Genomic DNA, 14,667 nt, shown 5'->3' with positions numbered 1-14,667 from the left:
CCCATAGAGGAGCGAATCACGGGCCTGATGAAATCTACTTGTAAATCTGACCAAGGCAGTGTCATCCCTCTCTTCTGGAGGGGAGCTCGGTATGTGAGTGAACTTGGCTAAAATTGTGCACACACACAAGACACCCCTTCAAATATTGGTCGAGGTCCTGCCCCATGTGTGACCAGTATAGTACCTCCCGCAAGATTTCTAGAGTAGTATGTAACTCCCAATGACCGGCTGTGGCCGCGTCATGGGCGTGACTTAGCATCAGTCTTCAGAATGAGGTAGGTACCACCCACTGGTCACATCCAGAGATGGATCTCCATACAATAAATTGTCTTGGATTCAGAACATTTTGGACACTTCATCAATACCCAGACGTCCTTTTGTCAATGTAATCGGTTTGCGGAAAAGTTCACAGGGTCCTCAATGATCCCCTTTTTGTGCCGTGATTAAATCAGCATCTGGGGTCTCCTTACTCCACTGGGCAGTTGAGAGTTCATTGTGAGCATTTGTCTGGGACCTGGTGACAGCAGTGGCCTGGATTTCCCCCAACACAGACTCGATCTCAAGGAGATTCCCATGGATGGCTCTGGTTTTGGCCAACTGATCAGCCAGGTCGTTTCCAGTTTTGTCTGGCCCCTCTATTCTGGAATGACCCTTAATCTTTTTCCAATAGATGGTTATCCCATTAGAGGTGACCAGATCATCAATATTTTGTATGAGCTTGCCATGTTAAGTGGTTTGTTATTAGCACACAGCATGCTTCTGGTTCTCCAATTGATCAGGTGCTCCACGAACCCGTTCCAGACATAATCTGAATCAGTGATTATGACCAGTTCATGAAGTCAATGTTGCACGGCAGGGAGGATGGCCTGGTGAACTGCCATCAACTCCACCACCTGACTACTGCTGGGACGATTTTGTACCCAGTCAAGGGTTACGGGGCATCATTCACCCAGGCATTCCCAACGCCAGACACCAGTTCCTTTTCCCTGTTGTTATCAACAAGGTAGGAGCACCCGTCCACATAAACTGTGGGCATCCCCTTGCACTTGTCTTCTTCATAGAATTTATGCAGGGAATTCAGCTACACCCCCATGTTGTCTTGGGTTTTGAGACTTTCGTCCTCGAGACAGTTTTCTCTGGCACAATCATGCAAGTTAGCCAGACCTTGCACGAGGGGACTCTTCTTGTTCTGGCCATATCTGACCACCACAGGAAAGCCTTGGACAGAATCCAGGAGGTAATTCTGGAATTACTTACATTTCCTTCCCGGATTCTGTCACTTTGGCGGTATTGCAAAGGCTGGTGTGGAGTCTCCACTATGATGTGCTCCCCCTGGTTGAACGGGCCGTCATTTTTCAATGCCCACACCGGGCCAAGGAGTGCCTTCTCACAATCGTTGAATTTTTACTCCACAGAGGATAAAGTCTTACTTGCATAGGAGATGACTTTATTGACCTTGTCATGCTTTTGGTATAATACTGCTGTCAAGCATGTATTTGAGAACCCTGTCTCCAAGAAGAACTTCGTTTTTGAAAGGGTAAGCTCAACAAGGCACTTGTGAGAGACTTCTTTTGAGTTGTTTCACTGCCTCGGCTTGTTCTGGACCCCACTCCGACTTGACCCCCCCTTCAACAGATGGACCAGGGGTCTTGTGACCTCTGCGTAATCCTCAATGAACTTCCTAGTGTAGTTAGTCAGTACAAGCAGGTTTCTTTGCTCATGCAGAGTTGTGGGCCTTTCACTTTAAGTGGTGCTTCCACTTTCTTTGCCTGGGGACAGAGACCCTTAGGGGTTATTTCATGCCCCAAGAAGATGACACAGGTCCTACACCACTGGGCCTTCTGGAAGGGCAGTTTTATCTCCGGCAACCCTCAACTGGGTCAGAACATAGCAGATATCCGCTATGTGTTCATCCACAGTTGAGCTTTTAATCAGGACATCATCCACATAGGCCAGGTTACCCCTTTCATCCAAGTCGGGCATGGCCTTGTGGAGGAAGATGTTGAATTAATTGCCAGAGTTTGTGTATCCGAAGGGAGTCCGGATCCACGTGTACTGCTGCCCCCCCAGAGGTAAAGGCCAGCATGTACTGGTCCTCCCTACTGACAGGCACGATTCAGTATCCATTTGTCAGGTCAATGGCGGTGTACACCTTTGACCCCTGGACCTGGGCCAGCCCTTAGTAAAGTTAGGGAAGAGGCCATCTGGACATGCCGACCACTTTTTTCAGCTCCCTAAGGTCTGCGCAAAGTCTCCATTGGCACTTGGTTTTAAAATCCCCAGCACCGGATTATTAAAGGTGCTGTGGAGTGGACGCATTATCCTGCGGGACTCTAGGTTTTTGATCATTTCTGTCAGGGACTCCATATACGCGAGAGGCAAGAGATATTGCTTCACGAACACAGTAGTCATCCCAGGGTCCGTGGGAATTGAGGTAGTATGCATCTCGGTGCAAAGACAGTCGTACAAGTCCACAGCAAAGATATGCTGAAAATCTAAGAACACCTGTTTCAACTTTTGCTTTTGTTCCTCAGTCTCACAGGCATCAGCGAGGTTGACCCGCTCTTCAACCATTTGCCTGAAGCCTGGAAAGACTTTGGGTTTTACGATCTCAGCGGCCTCCTCCAGCTGTGTGGAGAGGTCTCTGGTTAGGGTGTTGACCTGAACAGAGGGTTTCAGGTAGGAGAAGCAGTCATTATGGACCTGGAATAACACCTCATCATTCCTGATGTCACAGGTCACCTCTTCCCCCTCTAAGGGCAGGAAGAGTACACCAGGAAATTCCCCCCTTGCAGGGTGAAGATCCTTTCTGCCGGTATGTCATTGTCATCGTCATAGCAGTCATTGGGAATTGGTACTATCAGTTCATTTCCTAAATCCATGGAAAAATGCCGGTCATCAACCACCATTCCAATAATGGTGCCTGCGCCCAGAGTGATACTACTAAGGTTGCTGTTATCCACCAATATTGAAATGGTGTTGTGTTCTACATTGACTAATGGTGTTGGGTTTAACCCCAACCACTGCTGTTGGAGATGGGCATTGAGGTGTACATATGCTTCTGGATTTTGTAGTTTATTTCCTCTTTTAATTTTTGAAGTTGGAATTGCCAGGATCATCCTGGGATGGTGACCTCCACTCCAATTTGAACTTCAACCGCATATGGCAGCAATTGAGCTGACCGAAATGCCTTTTTAGAATCATCAAAGCCGATGGGATTGCCGCCCAGTCGGGACGAAGCCTTGTAATTTATAAGATCCAAATTAATTGCAAACCGATTGAGAATGTCACTGACTAAATAGAACGCAGCAGGTACGACCCAACAATTATGCTCTATGCTTTTGTCACCTATGGAATTTTTGAACATACACCTGCTAGGCAGGAGATGTTTGGAATTGGTAGTTTCCAGGCCCATTTCCAACTTATCAATCAATTTAAATGTGGGAATGGTTGGATCTTTTGTGAGTTTCCTGAACAGGGCTTCGCTGATGAAGCTCTTTCCGTTGTTCAGGCACACTCCGGCGAGAACAGGCTCCTCCCCCTTTTTTTAACTAAATAGGGAGAAGAACAAGTTACTTACCAACTGGTAAAGTTCTTTCGACTGGATGTTCCTCCAACGTAGTCCTCATCTTTGATGTATTCGGCCAGCTCTAGCTGCTTTGGAAATTTTTCTCGGCAGAGGGCGCCGTGCGTCGATGCCGCAGAATCAAAGTCCCTCAAAGGCCTCCGTCGAGGGGGACGCCATTGGGTATACAAATAGCAGGTGTGGCGCCCGTTGGCCTCAGTTCTGTGTTTCCCCTCTTGCTTTGCTGTATAGATAGTGTAGGTAGCCAGGTGTTAGCCTTGTGAGAGATGAAGTGGTAATAACACCGGAAAATCTACAGAGGGGTAGGATGGGGGGGTGATGAGGAATACGTTGGAGGAACATCCAGTCGAAAGAACGTTACCAGTTGGTAAGTAACTTGTTCTTCGAATGGATTGTGTGCTCCAACGTATTCCTCATCTTAGATAGACTCCCAAAGCAGTGTAAAAATCTCTCTGGAGGAGGGAGTAGATTTTTTTTATTTAAAAAAAATATATATCATATAGCTGAATATAATAGTGCTTTACCAAAAGCAAGCTCTTTAGCGTGGGAAGCATCCAGATTATAGAATTTAGAAAAAGTGTGCAGCGATGACCAAGTTGCTGCTTCACGGATATATTTTATGGGAACACCTCTTTGAAGGGCTGTTGAAGAGGCTATGCCTCTGGTAGAATGGGCCCTCAAGCCTTCTGGTGGATCTTTGCCCGGTCCGGTGGGGGGTAGCCCTGGTCTTTCTAAAGTGGATTCCTGCCTCTATCATTCCCACTCAGACCTACTCCTCTTTTGAATGCCTTGTCTGTAGGCTTTCTCTCTCGCCTACCCATTCTCTTACTGTGGTTACCATCTACCAGCCTCCTGGTCAAATCACCTCATTTCTCTCTGAGTGGGTATACCTCTCCTCCTCCCTCCTGGCCTCTACCACTCAACTCCTCCTCCTCCCTGACCTCAATATACATTTAGACTCTCCTTGCTCCTCCTCTGTACTCTTCCGTGACCTCTGCGACTCTCTCTCCCTGTCCATCCTTCCCTCTGGCCCGACTCACTCTGCAGGGCACACACTCGATGTCTTGATCTCCTGTGACCTCCCCCTCTCCATCCCTCTGACCACTCCTCTCTCCTGGAGCAATCACTCCCTCCTCTCCTCTCATCTCTCCCTCTCTTCCCCTACGCCAAGCCTACCCCAACACTGCCACCTACCTTCTCGGACATCCGGCCCATGAAGCGTTTGTCAGTTGAGGCTTTTGCTGCCACTTTCTCTCCCCCCCTCCACCTTTGGCTGTCTCACATCCTGGTACAGCCCTGTCTCTGCTCTACTCTTCAATTTCTGATACACTTTATGCTCTTGCCCATGTCAGGAGGATCCGTTTGAAGTCTAAAGCCAAGTGCAATTCCTGGTATGACTCTGACCTAGCTACACTTAAACATAAGTGCAGGGCGGCTGAGAGGAAATAGAGGACTTCCTGTTCATCCTCTGACAAACTGGCCTGTCGCCTGCTACAAAGGCAATACCGACTCTCTGTCCTCACCAAGAAGAGAGTACACATTCAAGCTTGTGTCTCTGCGGCATCTAACAACTCGGCCAAACTCTTTAAAATCTGCAAGGAGCTGGCCAACCCTGCTGCAGTCTCTACCCCTCCCGTTGCCTCCCAGGCTCTTTGCAATTCCCTTGCCTCTCACTTCATTTCAAAAACCCAGGACGTCCTGTCCAACCTCTCCACCCACACCCCTCCTCTCCGCTCCCCATCTGTGCTTGCTGACCCTCCTTTAGCCACCCCCCCACCATCCTTCTCGTCCTTTCCTCTTTTCTCCCCTGACGAGGTCGCTAGACAAGTCTGATCTATGAAAGACTCATCAAAACAGGTTCATCCCTGTTCCTCTAAAACCATCAAGGACCACATTGACACCCTTGCTCAGGCCCTTGCTGATTTTTGCAACCACTCTTTTGCCTCGGGATACGTCCCCTCCCCTCTGAAGCACTCCTTTGTGCATCCTCTTCTCAAGAATTGCACAGCTGATCCTTCTTGTCCAGCTAACTATTGCCCAATTTCCATTACTCCCTTTCTTGGCAAACTCCTGAAAAAGTGGGCCATCTCTCAGCTTAACTTTCATTCCAATTCTGTTGGCTGTCTCCATGATCACCAGTCTGGCTTCAGAGCTGCCAGAAGCACGGAAACTGCTCTCCTGAACATCCGTGAAGATCTGCTCTCCAACCTTGACTCTAACATTCCCTCTGTCCTCATATTCCTTGATCTCTCTTCTGCCTTCGACGTGGTCAACCATACCATCCTGCTCAACCGTCTACGTGAAAACCTGGGTATCACTGGTCAGGCTCTGGCCTGGCTGACCTCTTTCCTCTCAGATCGACCCTCCCAGGTCCAACTTGGGTCCTTCCTTTCATCTATCTTCCTCGCTACCTGTGGTGTTCCCCAGGAGTCTAACCTCTCGCCCTGGATTTTCAACCAATACCTGGCAACTCTCACCCACTGCATTGCCACTTTCTGCTCAAATTTCCAGTGCTACGCTGACGACACTCAACTTATTTTCAGGCTGCCCTCTGCCACCTCCTCTCCCTCTCTCATCTCTGATTGCCTAACTGCCATTCAAGATTGGTGTGCCGCCAATGATCTTTGTCTGAATGCCAGCAAGACGGAGATCCTCCTCATCGGCACACCTTCACCATCCTTTCCCCTCACTCTCTGGCCGGCCTCCCTTGGCCCTCCTCCTACCCCCACCTGCGAGGCTAAGAACCTCGGGGTCATCTTTGACTCCACCCTTTCCTTCTCCGCCCACATCTTTGAGGTCTCTAAAAAGTCAAATTTCTGACTGCACCTCCTCATAGGTACTCTGCCTTTCCTCTCCTTCCCCCAGAAGCTCATGGTATCCCAAGTTCAGGTTCTCTCTAGCTTGGACTATTGTAACATCCTCTTTCTAAATCTACCTGCCTCTACTCTCCGCCCTCTGAAACTAATCCAGAACAGGACTGCAAGACTTGTCCTTGGCCTCAAGCCCTGGGATCGTATCTCTCCAGCTCTGAAATCTCTCCATTGGCTCCCAGTGGATGCAAGGATTAAATTCAAAACCCTCTGCATTGTCCACAAGGCTTTCTGGGGCCTGGGTCCAAAATACCTTCAGCTATCCCTCCGTAAATACCTCCCCTCTCGAGCTCTTCACTCCTCTACCTCCAACTCCCTCACGATCAGTCGTTTTTCAAAGAAACAAGCTGAGAGTAGATCTCTGTCTTCGGCTGGCCTCCCTCCGGAACTCTAAAACTTGAGGAGAACCATCTCCGGTTCCGGAAGCACCTCAAGACCTTCCTCTTTTCCTCTGCCTTCGCTCCCCCTCTCCCCTGCTGGTCTGTTCTCTCTTGGCACTCTCTCTTGTCTATCAGACCTACGCCGTCTGCTGCCTTAAACCTAGCACTTGCAAATTGCTGGCTGCACTAAAACTGTTTGTTGTCTTTATTATTTATTTATTGTTATTTATCGGTTTCTCCTCTTCTTCGCACTTTCCACTTCTCCCCCCTTCCATGCACTTTTCCCCTCCCCCTCTTCCATGCACTTGCGCGTTCTCAATGTCACTGGGCCTAGTAAGATCGCTGTGTTGCTCTCCCCTGTTCCCCTCCCTTGCCTTGTTGCGCTCTGAAACACTTGTGTACGAGCACAATAGAAATAAAATATCAATATCAATCTGTAGCATTCTGTAATGCAAAAAACTATCCAACGTGATAGGGTTTGTTTTGACACTTGATTGACCTAATTTCCTTCCGGTGTAGCCAATGAAAAGTTGATTATCCACTCTAGGCTTGGATAGCCTAGAAATGTAAAAGCTCAGAGCTCTTCTTGGGTCCAGGCTGTGCAATCTTTCCTCCTCCTTACTGGGATGAGGAGGAGGATAGAACGCGGGCAGAATAATTTTCTGATTTAAATGGAATTCAGACACAACTTTAGGTAAGAATGAGAGTTTAACCCTCAATACAACTCTGTCCCTGTGGAACACAGTATAGGGTGGCCCAGAAGACAGTGCCTGCAACTCGCTCACTCTTCGTGCAGATGTTAAAGCAACCAAGAAAACTGTTTTCAAAGTTAGTAATCTTAATGGACATGTGTGCAAGGGTTCAAAAGGGGCACACATTAAAAACTTAAGAACCAGATTAAGGTCCTAAACTGGGACTTGGAAAGAAGAAGGCGGGAACACAAGAATTGTATTATCAAAGGAATTTTAAAGTAGGAAAACTCTTCCGAAGTGCGCTTCAAGATGGAAACTGCTGCAAGATAGCCTTTAATGGTCCCAACATTGAGACCTCTATGTTCCAATGATAAGAGGAAAGATTATACTTCTGGAATAGGACACAGAAAAGGATCAACATTCTTTTCCCTGCACCAGTTTCAAAACTTCTTCCAGTGGCAACGGTACAAAGATTTTGTTGCTAGCCTTCTCGCCGAAAGCAACACCTCCATGACGCCACCCGGAAGGTCCCAATCCTTGTATCTCAGCCTTTCTTTTTTTTCTTTTTATTTACTTGTAACATTTTGTTTGTAAACAAACATTAATTACAAATTCACTTTATCACTTTGTCAGAATCCATAAAAAGAAAAAGAAAAATCCATATAGGTAGCAGGGAAGAAAATTAGATAACTGAAATAAGATAAGATAAGGCAGCTTAAAGGTCCATCAACTTTGCGCACAGACTTAAATCAGTTCATACATCAAAATCCGTCGCTACAGCAAAAGAGCATCAACACCGAGATTTCGGAAAAACCATCGACCAAGGGTGTATCTGAGCCTTTCAGATACCAAGCATGAAGGTTGAGAGTCCTGAATAGAGAGTCTGGATAGAGAACCTGGCCCTCCATTTGTGAGAGAAGGTCCTCCCTCTGAGGAAGACTTAACGGAGGACAGATGGACATGTCTAGAAGGTCCTGGTACCACGTTCTCCTGGCCCAAGCCAGGGCAATTAGGATCATGCGGTTTCTGAACTGTCTCAATCTCCTGATGACTTGAGGAATGATGGAAATAGGAGGGAATGCGTATAGCAGTGGGAACGCGTCCCCTAGGGCTCCTCTCGGGGGAAATTCCCTTGAGCAATACTTTTCGCACTTCTGGTTGATTCCATCACTACTGTAATTTCCGGGCATGGTTGCCAAAAAATCTTCTCCTTTTAGGATGTTCTCTGTGCAAGTCCACCACAGAAGATCCTATGAACCTTGTTCGGAATCTGATGGAGATCTGTCATTTGTCCTGAGAACTGGGACAATTGAATTTTTAGAGACGATTGAAGGGATCTCATCCTCGGGCGTGCTTCTGGCAATAGGAAAATGCAGGATGCCATGAGGCCAAGAAACCTCAAGAAATCGTAGGCCTGGAGATGTTGGGCATTTTGGAATTTGGAAACCATCTGAAGAATGTCTTGAGCCCTCGACTGGAGCTCTTTCCCAAGGATGTGTCTAGTACAGCCCCTATGTACTGGAGCTGTTGGGAAGGTGTCATTTGTGACTTCCTGAAACTGAGGGAGAAGCCCAGTCTGTGGAGGAAGTGGCAGGTGACTTTCAGATGATTCAGGGCTTGCTTGGCAGAATGTGCCCTGATCAACCAATCGTCCAGGGAGGGGTAGACGTGAATTCCCCCTCTCCTGAGCATCATCTGTGCAAGGACAGGTCTGGTCACTGGATTCTCCCAATGGGTCAGCAGCCTTTCCCCTTTTCTCCCTGAATTATTGGGATTTTTGTAGGGTTTAATTCTGGATAGTGGTTCTGCCTGGATATGGATCAGATACCTCTGGCATGGCTCTGGAGTCTGGAGTCTCTCAGGGTGAATGTGGAATGTTGAATGTCTGGATCTCTGCATTGTGGATGTCATGAATTTTGAATGTCCTGACTCTCCATATTCATCCTCTTTTTATAAGAAGGATGACGACAGAGGATTTTTACTATGTGGGCGGAAATAACCTGGACATACCTCAAAGATAGGATAGGTCAGGTTGTGGCTGTAGCTGCCTCCCTGTAAGCAGATTAGACCTAAGGAAGTGACATCAGTTTTAGGGTGAGTGTTTTATGATGTGCTTTGTTGCACCACAGTTACTTTTGCCAAAATCAGTTATGAAACAAAACGCTTATATTTACAATTGTTATACTCCTGAAAATCAGATAGGCAGATCCCATATTTTACAAGGAATATACCATTCCAAACCCTAAGTCTGTGCGATGCCGTTTTGTCCTTCTGGCAATCTTTCATCATTTCTATACACAGCATTTCACCTGAAATTTTACAAATGGCTACACATGTGGCTATCAATGTCGGGCATATTACCATCCAATTTTACATCTGTGTTATGTACGCTTTCCCCCGAAATGCTGCTTTAATGCCGTTCTTGTCCCACACATGCTATGAAGACCCACATCGTCTCATATTTTTGCTACACAAATCACATTAAAACCCATCATAATTTCACATTACTGCTTATTCAGATTACTGAAATAAATGTCTTAATATAAAAAGTCTTTTAAATAAAATGGGCTGGCTTTGTTCCCAAAAGTGGGCAGTCTTTCCAATCCCCTAGCCAAATGCCCCCTTTGTGTCATTTCTGAACAACAGCGTTACCATAGCACCCTTTGATCGTGGGCAGTTGAAGCTGAGGAGAGGTGTCAAAGAAATTCACACTTGTATGACAGGGCTAGGATGTATCACACTTAGATGGATAGTTGGGGCTAGGAAATGTATCATACTTATATGGATTGTTGGGAGTAAGAAATATACCACACTTAGATGGATTGTTGGGAACATTAATGTGTCATACTTAGATGGATGGTTGGGGGTAGGGCATGTATTGCTACTAACTAACCATACTAAAAACTCATCATTCTGCATACTCACCCTCAAACTCAGAACTGAACACAACCATACCTCTACCACATTACAAATCGCACGCACTTCACAACACCCAATATAAAATGAAACCATATACTATCAGACCTCAACACAAAATGATGGTTACAACTGAAAATGCACCAACGCTCAGTGACCAGTTTCTCCGTACTGAAGCTGCCAACAGCACAGTAAAGCTTGCTTGCTCTTCTCCCTCTCAACCCCATTAACAAACCCCCAACCCTCTCCCATTGCAGATCCGCCAAGAGACCACGCAAGTGGTGACAACAGTGCACGGTACAAGACCCATTAACATTAACTTTATAGAGGAGGCATGTCAGCTGTAAAATAAACTCTTAAACAGGGGATATCTGAAAAAACTAAATCATCCCTAAAAGTCTCAAAAGAGCTCACTACACACACAATAATACACTGTTGAGTGTTAGAGATCAAATATGAACAAAGGCAAGATTACCTATGAAAATGCTTTTGGAAATATGAGTAACGAGTTGAGTGAACTCATTAGATGGAATTGGAAAATAATCAAAGGCAATACTCATAGGGACAAAACACCAGAACAAAAGTACAAAACAAAACACAGACATTCAGCTGGTTAACCTCACACTCACTGGCTTGTGGGGTCTACCACACATCTGAGTTGAGGATATCTTCTAAATGGATGTTTGGCCTGTCAATCAGCTGTATTCTATAGGCTAAGATGATGTGTGTGATGGGTGTATATAATTGAGTAGCGTTTATTGATAGGTATGCTGGTGAGTGGGCCGAGCCAGTGCAGATGTGGTTATGTGTTGTTGTGGATGCATGGTTGCCGTTCCATAGAAGAGAGACAGATACCTGAATCTTGAATCATCTCAACAAAACACAATATCATATAATCCTTGTTACTACTTCAGTTACAGACTTACTTTTACAAATAATTCCCCATACATTCAGTAACATTTTACCCTGTTTGTTATTTACAATAATTTAATAGAGGGAATCTAAATATAGGAACATAGTGTGCAGTATATGTTCAAGGGCGAGGCCTATAGGGTAATCCCAACCATGAGAATTCTTTGCTAATTTAAACAATATCTGAGAAGTACATATACAGAAACATGGGGTTTGTAATCAATACAGAGATCTGACAAATCAGGCCTCATTAAACTACATTTTTATTTTATTTTTCTCTATCATTAAAATTGACATATTTTCTTATACTTAACAAATGTTTGTGAGATTGGAAATGTATTAAATTAGAACCCATCCATTTTCTTTCCTTCATCAATCAGAACTATGAGACTCTAGTTAAGGAATTACTCCACACATCTACAACGCATACTATTGGTTATCACACGAAATATTGATAACTAAGGCCTTGAAGACGACTCAGGTCGAAACACGTGTTGGCTGATTTTTGGGAATAAAAACACTATCAGATGATATTTTGACAAAACTGACTTGTCTTTGCACCAATTATGTACAACTAACTCCAAGGAGGCAGAGCGCGATTCACCAATACCAAGCAATTCTCATGAAACTGTTGTATGTTGGGTTTGGTGCTGAAAGATTTACTTTAATAATGCATGTATTTGATACATATGTTCTAATATGTTTTCTTCCCTTTTAAGTGGTTATGTAATCTGCAATAGACTTAAATGCAAGTTTTACATGTATTTTTCCCTAATTGTCATGTCTGGTGAATTACGTACAGTAGTACTTGTAGTCATTTCATACACACAGTGTGAATGTTCTTCTTTTATTGTTAAATGACACATTAGGACTTACTTGGTTTGCAGCGCTCCATCCAGTAATTCAGAGGTAGTCTGTTCACTAAAAATTAAGAGAAACCTTTTGTTATTTTACTGTACACCAAGAGCATTCACTTTAGAGAGTCTATCTCACCTTCTGTTTGTTTTTATCTGAACTACGCACAATGACAGATTGGGAGCTTCACAGCTTTTGTTAATATGCAAGTGCAACGTCCTAAACCTAAAGGAAAATACTGACTGCGAGAATACTCAAAAGGGGAGGATTTTTTTAATTAGGCCTCGTTTCTGCTGTATCCAAGAGAACTTGTAAAGTTGGCAAGTACGGGGCTGGATTGTCAGGCAGTGCAAATATTAATCATACTGTCTCAAACATGAAGTTCCTCTTATCCTGTCTGATGAAGTTTGTCCCAGGGAAGTCGAACACACAGAATAATAATGATTTATGTTCTTAGCATTAGTCAAACAGAAACATGATTGTTGCAAAAGACGTGCCCTGGTGTGAATTAGGCCTCGGCTCGAGGTACGGCCAAAATACTGAATTTGGCTTTAAATCTACTGCCCCCTAGTGAAGTCCTAGGGCTGTCAAGCTCGCAATGGAGTGGTATGGTACCTCAAATAATACAAGCCATTACTTCTCAAAAGTGTGACGTCTGTTACATGTTTATATGAGCATCTCCCTCTCTCTCTCTCACTCACTTTTCCAATCAAGATGACCATCCTGCAACTAACAGTTTCTGTCCTTGACCCGGCTGAGTAATGGGGGCAGCAGCATGTATCAATGTGCAAAGATATGGGGGGAAAGGGTGTGGGGTGTTTGCTCCCCGTAGTCCAAGAAGTGTCTCAAGAGCAGTGGAGTTCTCTGCAGTGAGCCGCTGCTAAGCCCCGCCCACCGCCATCACAGTACAAGAGGACCCGGCATCCCCATGAAGCCCATCGGGAGAATGTGTGCAGGGTGTTTGCTCCCCGCAGGGAGTTCGCTGGCCAAGAGAAATCAGAGGGTGGCGTCTTTGTTCTTCAGAATCCAGTGAAAGCCAGCATTCACTGGCAGCGAGAATTGCACTTGAAGAAGGAAGCCTGATGAAATTAAAGCAACAAGGAGGATGAGCGCTCTGATTAGGTGAGGATCTGCAAGGGGCGCCTGACTTAATGTGCAATTGTACTGAGCTGGTTTGGGTTAGGGGGACAGGGAAGAACAGCTCCATCTCCCGCGCTGTACACACAGTGTGTATCAACATTACTGACCACACAGTATCCAAATGGAAACCTTTAAAAGTACAGCGGAAATTAGAACCCCAATGTTCAGTGCTGAAGTGTGTAAAAATCAAGCCCACATGCCGACAACTCTCACGGGGGACGCCTACTCCTTGAATAAGGAAATTAACCACTTCCTTGGGACTAATGAGGTCAACTGGGGGGCAATCTTCCAGATAATAAGACTATTGAAAGTGGTAACCCATGGTCCAACTACACATTTCCCAACCCTTAGGCAAATATCAGAATGGGGGGCTGTTGCAGTGAATGATACAGTAGATGGTATAGACGCCATAGCAGACCCTGCCAAACCGGAGGGTCTGTGCTGGAGTTTACCAACAATATCATTATTGAAGATTCTGAATACTCTCACGGCTATGCTAACCAGTTGTGACAACCCCAAAAGCCCTACCATAGATTCACTGCAGGGGAAGGGGAAATGATGCTGTTGACGACCGATGTGGGTCAGGATCAAATAAATGGTGTGCTACCCAGTCTAAATATTGATAGCCCCGCCCCCAAATCCCATGTAGGGGGTAGAAGACTTGGTGCCTCGGATGACCGCTACGAGCCAGAAGCAAACAATATGTGTGCTAACAAACCGTTTAGGGGATGGGGGTGTCATTGAGGAAAAACTATGTGGAAACAATAAGGATGATGGAACCTCAGTACAGAATTTTCAACCTGTCAATACACTAATGACATTTTCCCTGGGTTTCAACAGTCGAATCATGCCCATCGTCCATACAGACAAGGAAGGTATAAGAGATCATCTGGGGGCTGCTAATGGTGGCAGTCCCCCGCTGGTTATGGATACTAATAAGGGGTAGCTAGTTATGAGCATTGGACCTGGCCATTTGTCAAGGGTTCGCCACAGCGGCCCATTAACACCTTTGGACACACCGATTTTGAATAACTCTGATCCTCTCGCTAAAGGGAGCCCCATGGGCAGTGGCTGTAGATGCAATCTAGTTTTATCAGAGATAATTCACTTAAAGAGAATGTTTTCGGCCCTCCTTGATGCACTTGGTAGAGGGGAATATGTGGGAGAGTCAGCAGTGAGGCGGGAGGTTGATTAGGGGACGGCGCAAATAATTGAGCATTCAGGTCATCCACACCATGTCAACCTGAACTGCATCAGTATGGCTGGTCAGTGGCTAGATCCAGCAATAAGGGAGAGCCCAGTCAATATTTTTGCTC

The 14,667-nt window shown here is 45.6% G+C and overlaps 1 protein-coding gene across 1 annotated transcript in view; it reads right to left on the bottom strand.

Moving 5' to 3' along the window:
• Positions 1 to 14,667, bottom strand: part of LOC138528587 (uncharacterized) — a 1,521,057-nt gene that overhangs the window by 395,961 nt on the left and 1,110,429 nt on the right. Inside the window, exon 19 of the mRNA XM_069640364.1 lies at positions 12,233 to 12,277. Within this exon, the coding sequence (XP_069496465.1) occupies positions 12,233 to 12,277 (45 nt within the window). The remainder of the gene's footprint in view (positions 1 to 12,232; positions 12,278 to 14,667) is intronic.

The sequence above is a fragment of the Ambystoma mexicanum genome, chromosome 7q, assembly GCF_040938575.1.
Source record: "Ambystoma mexicanum isolate Mex_15411 chromosome 7q, UKY_AmexF1_1, whole genome shotgun sequence".
Taxonomy (NCBI): Eukaryota; Metazoa; Chordata; class Amphibia; order Caudata; family Ambystomatidae; genus Ambystoma; species Ambystoma mexicanum.
This window is presented reverse-complemented; position numbering and strand designations above follow the sequence as displayed.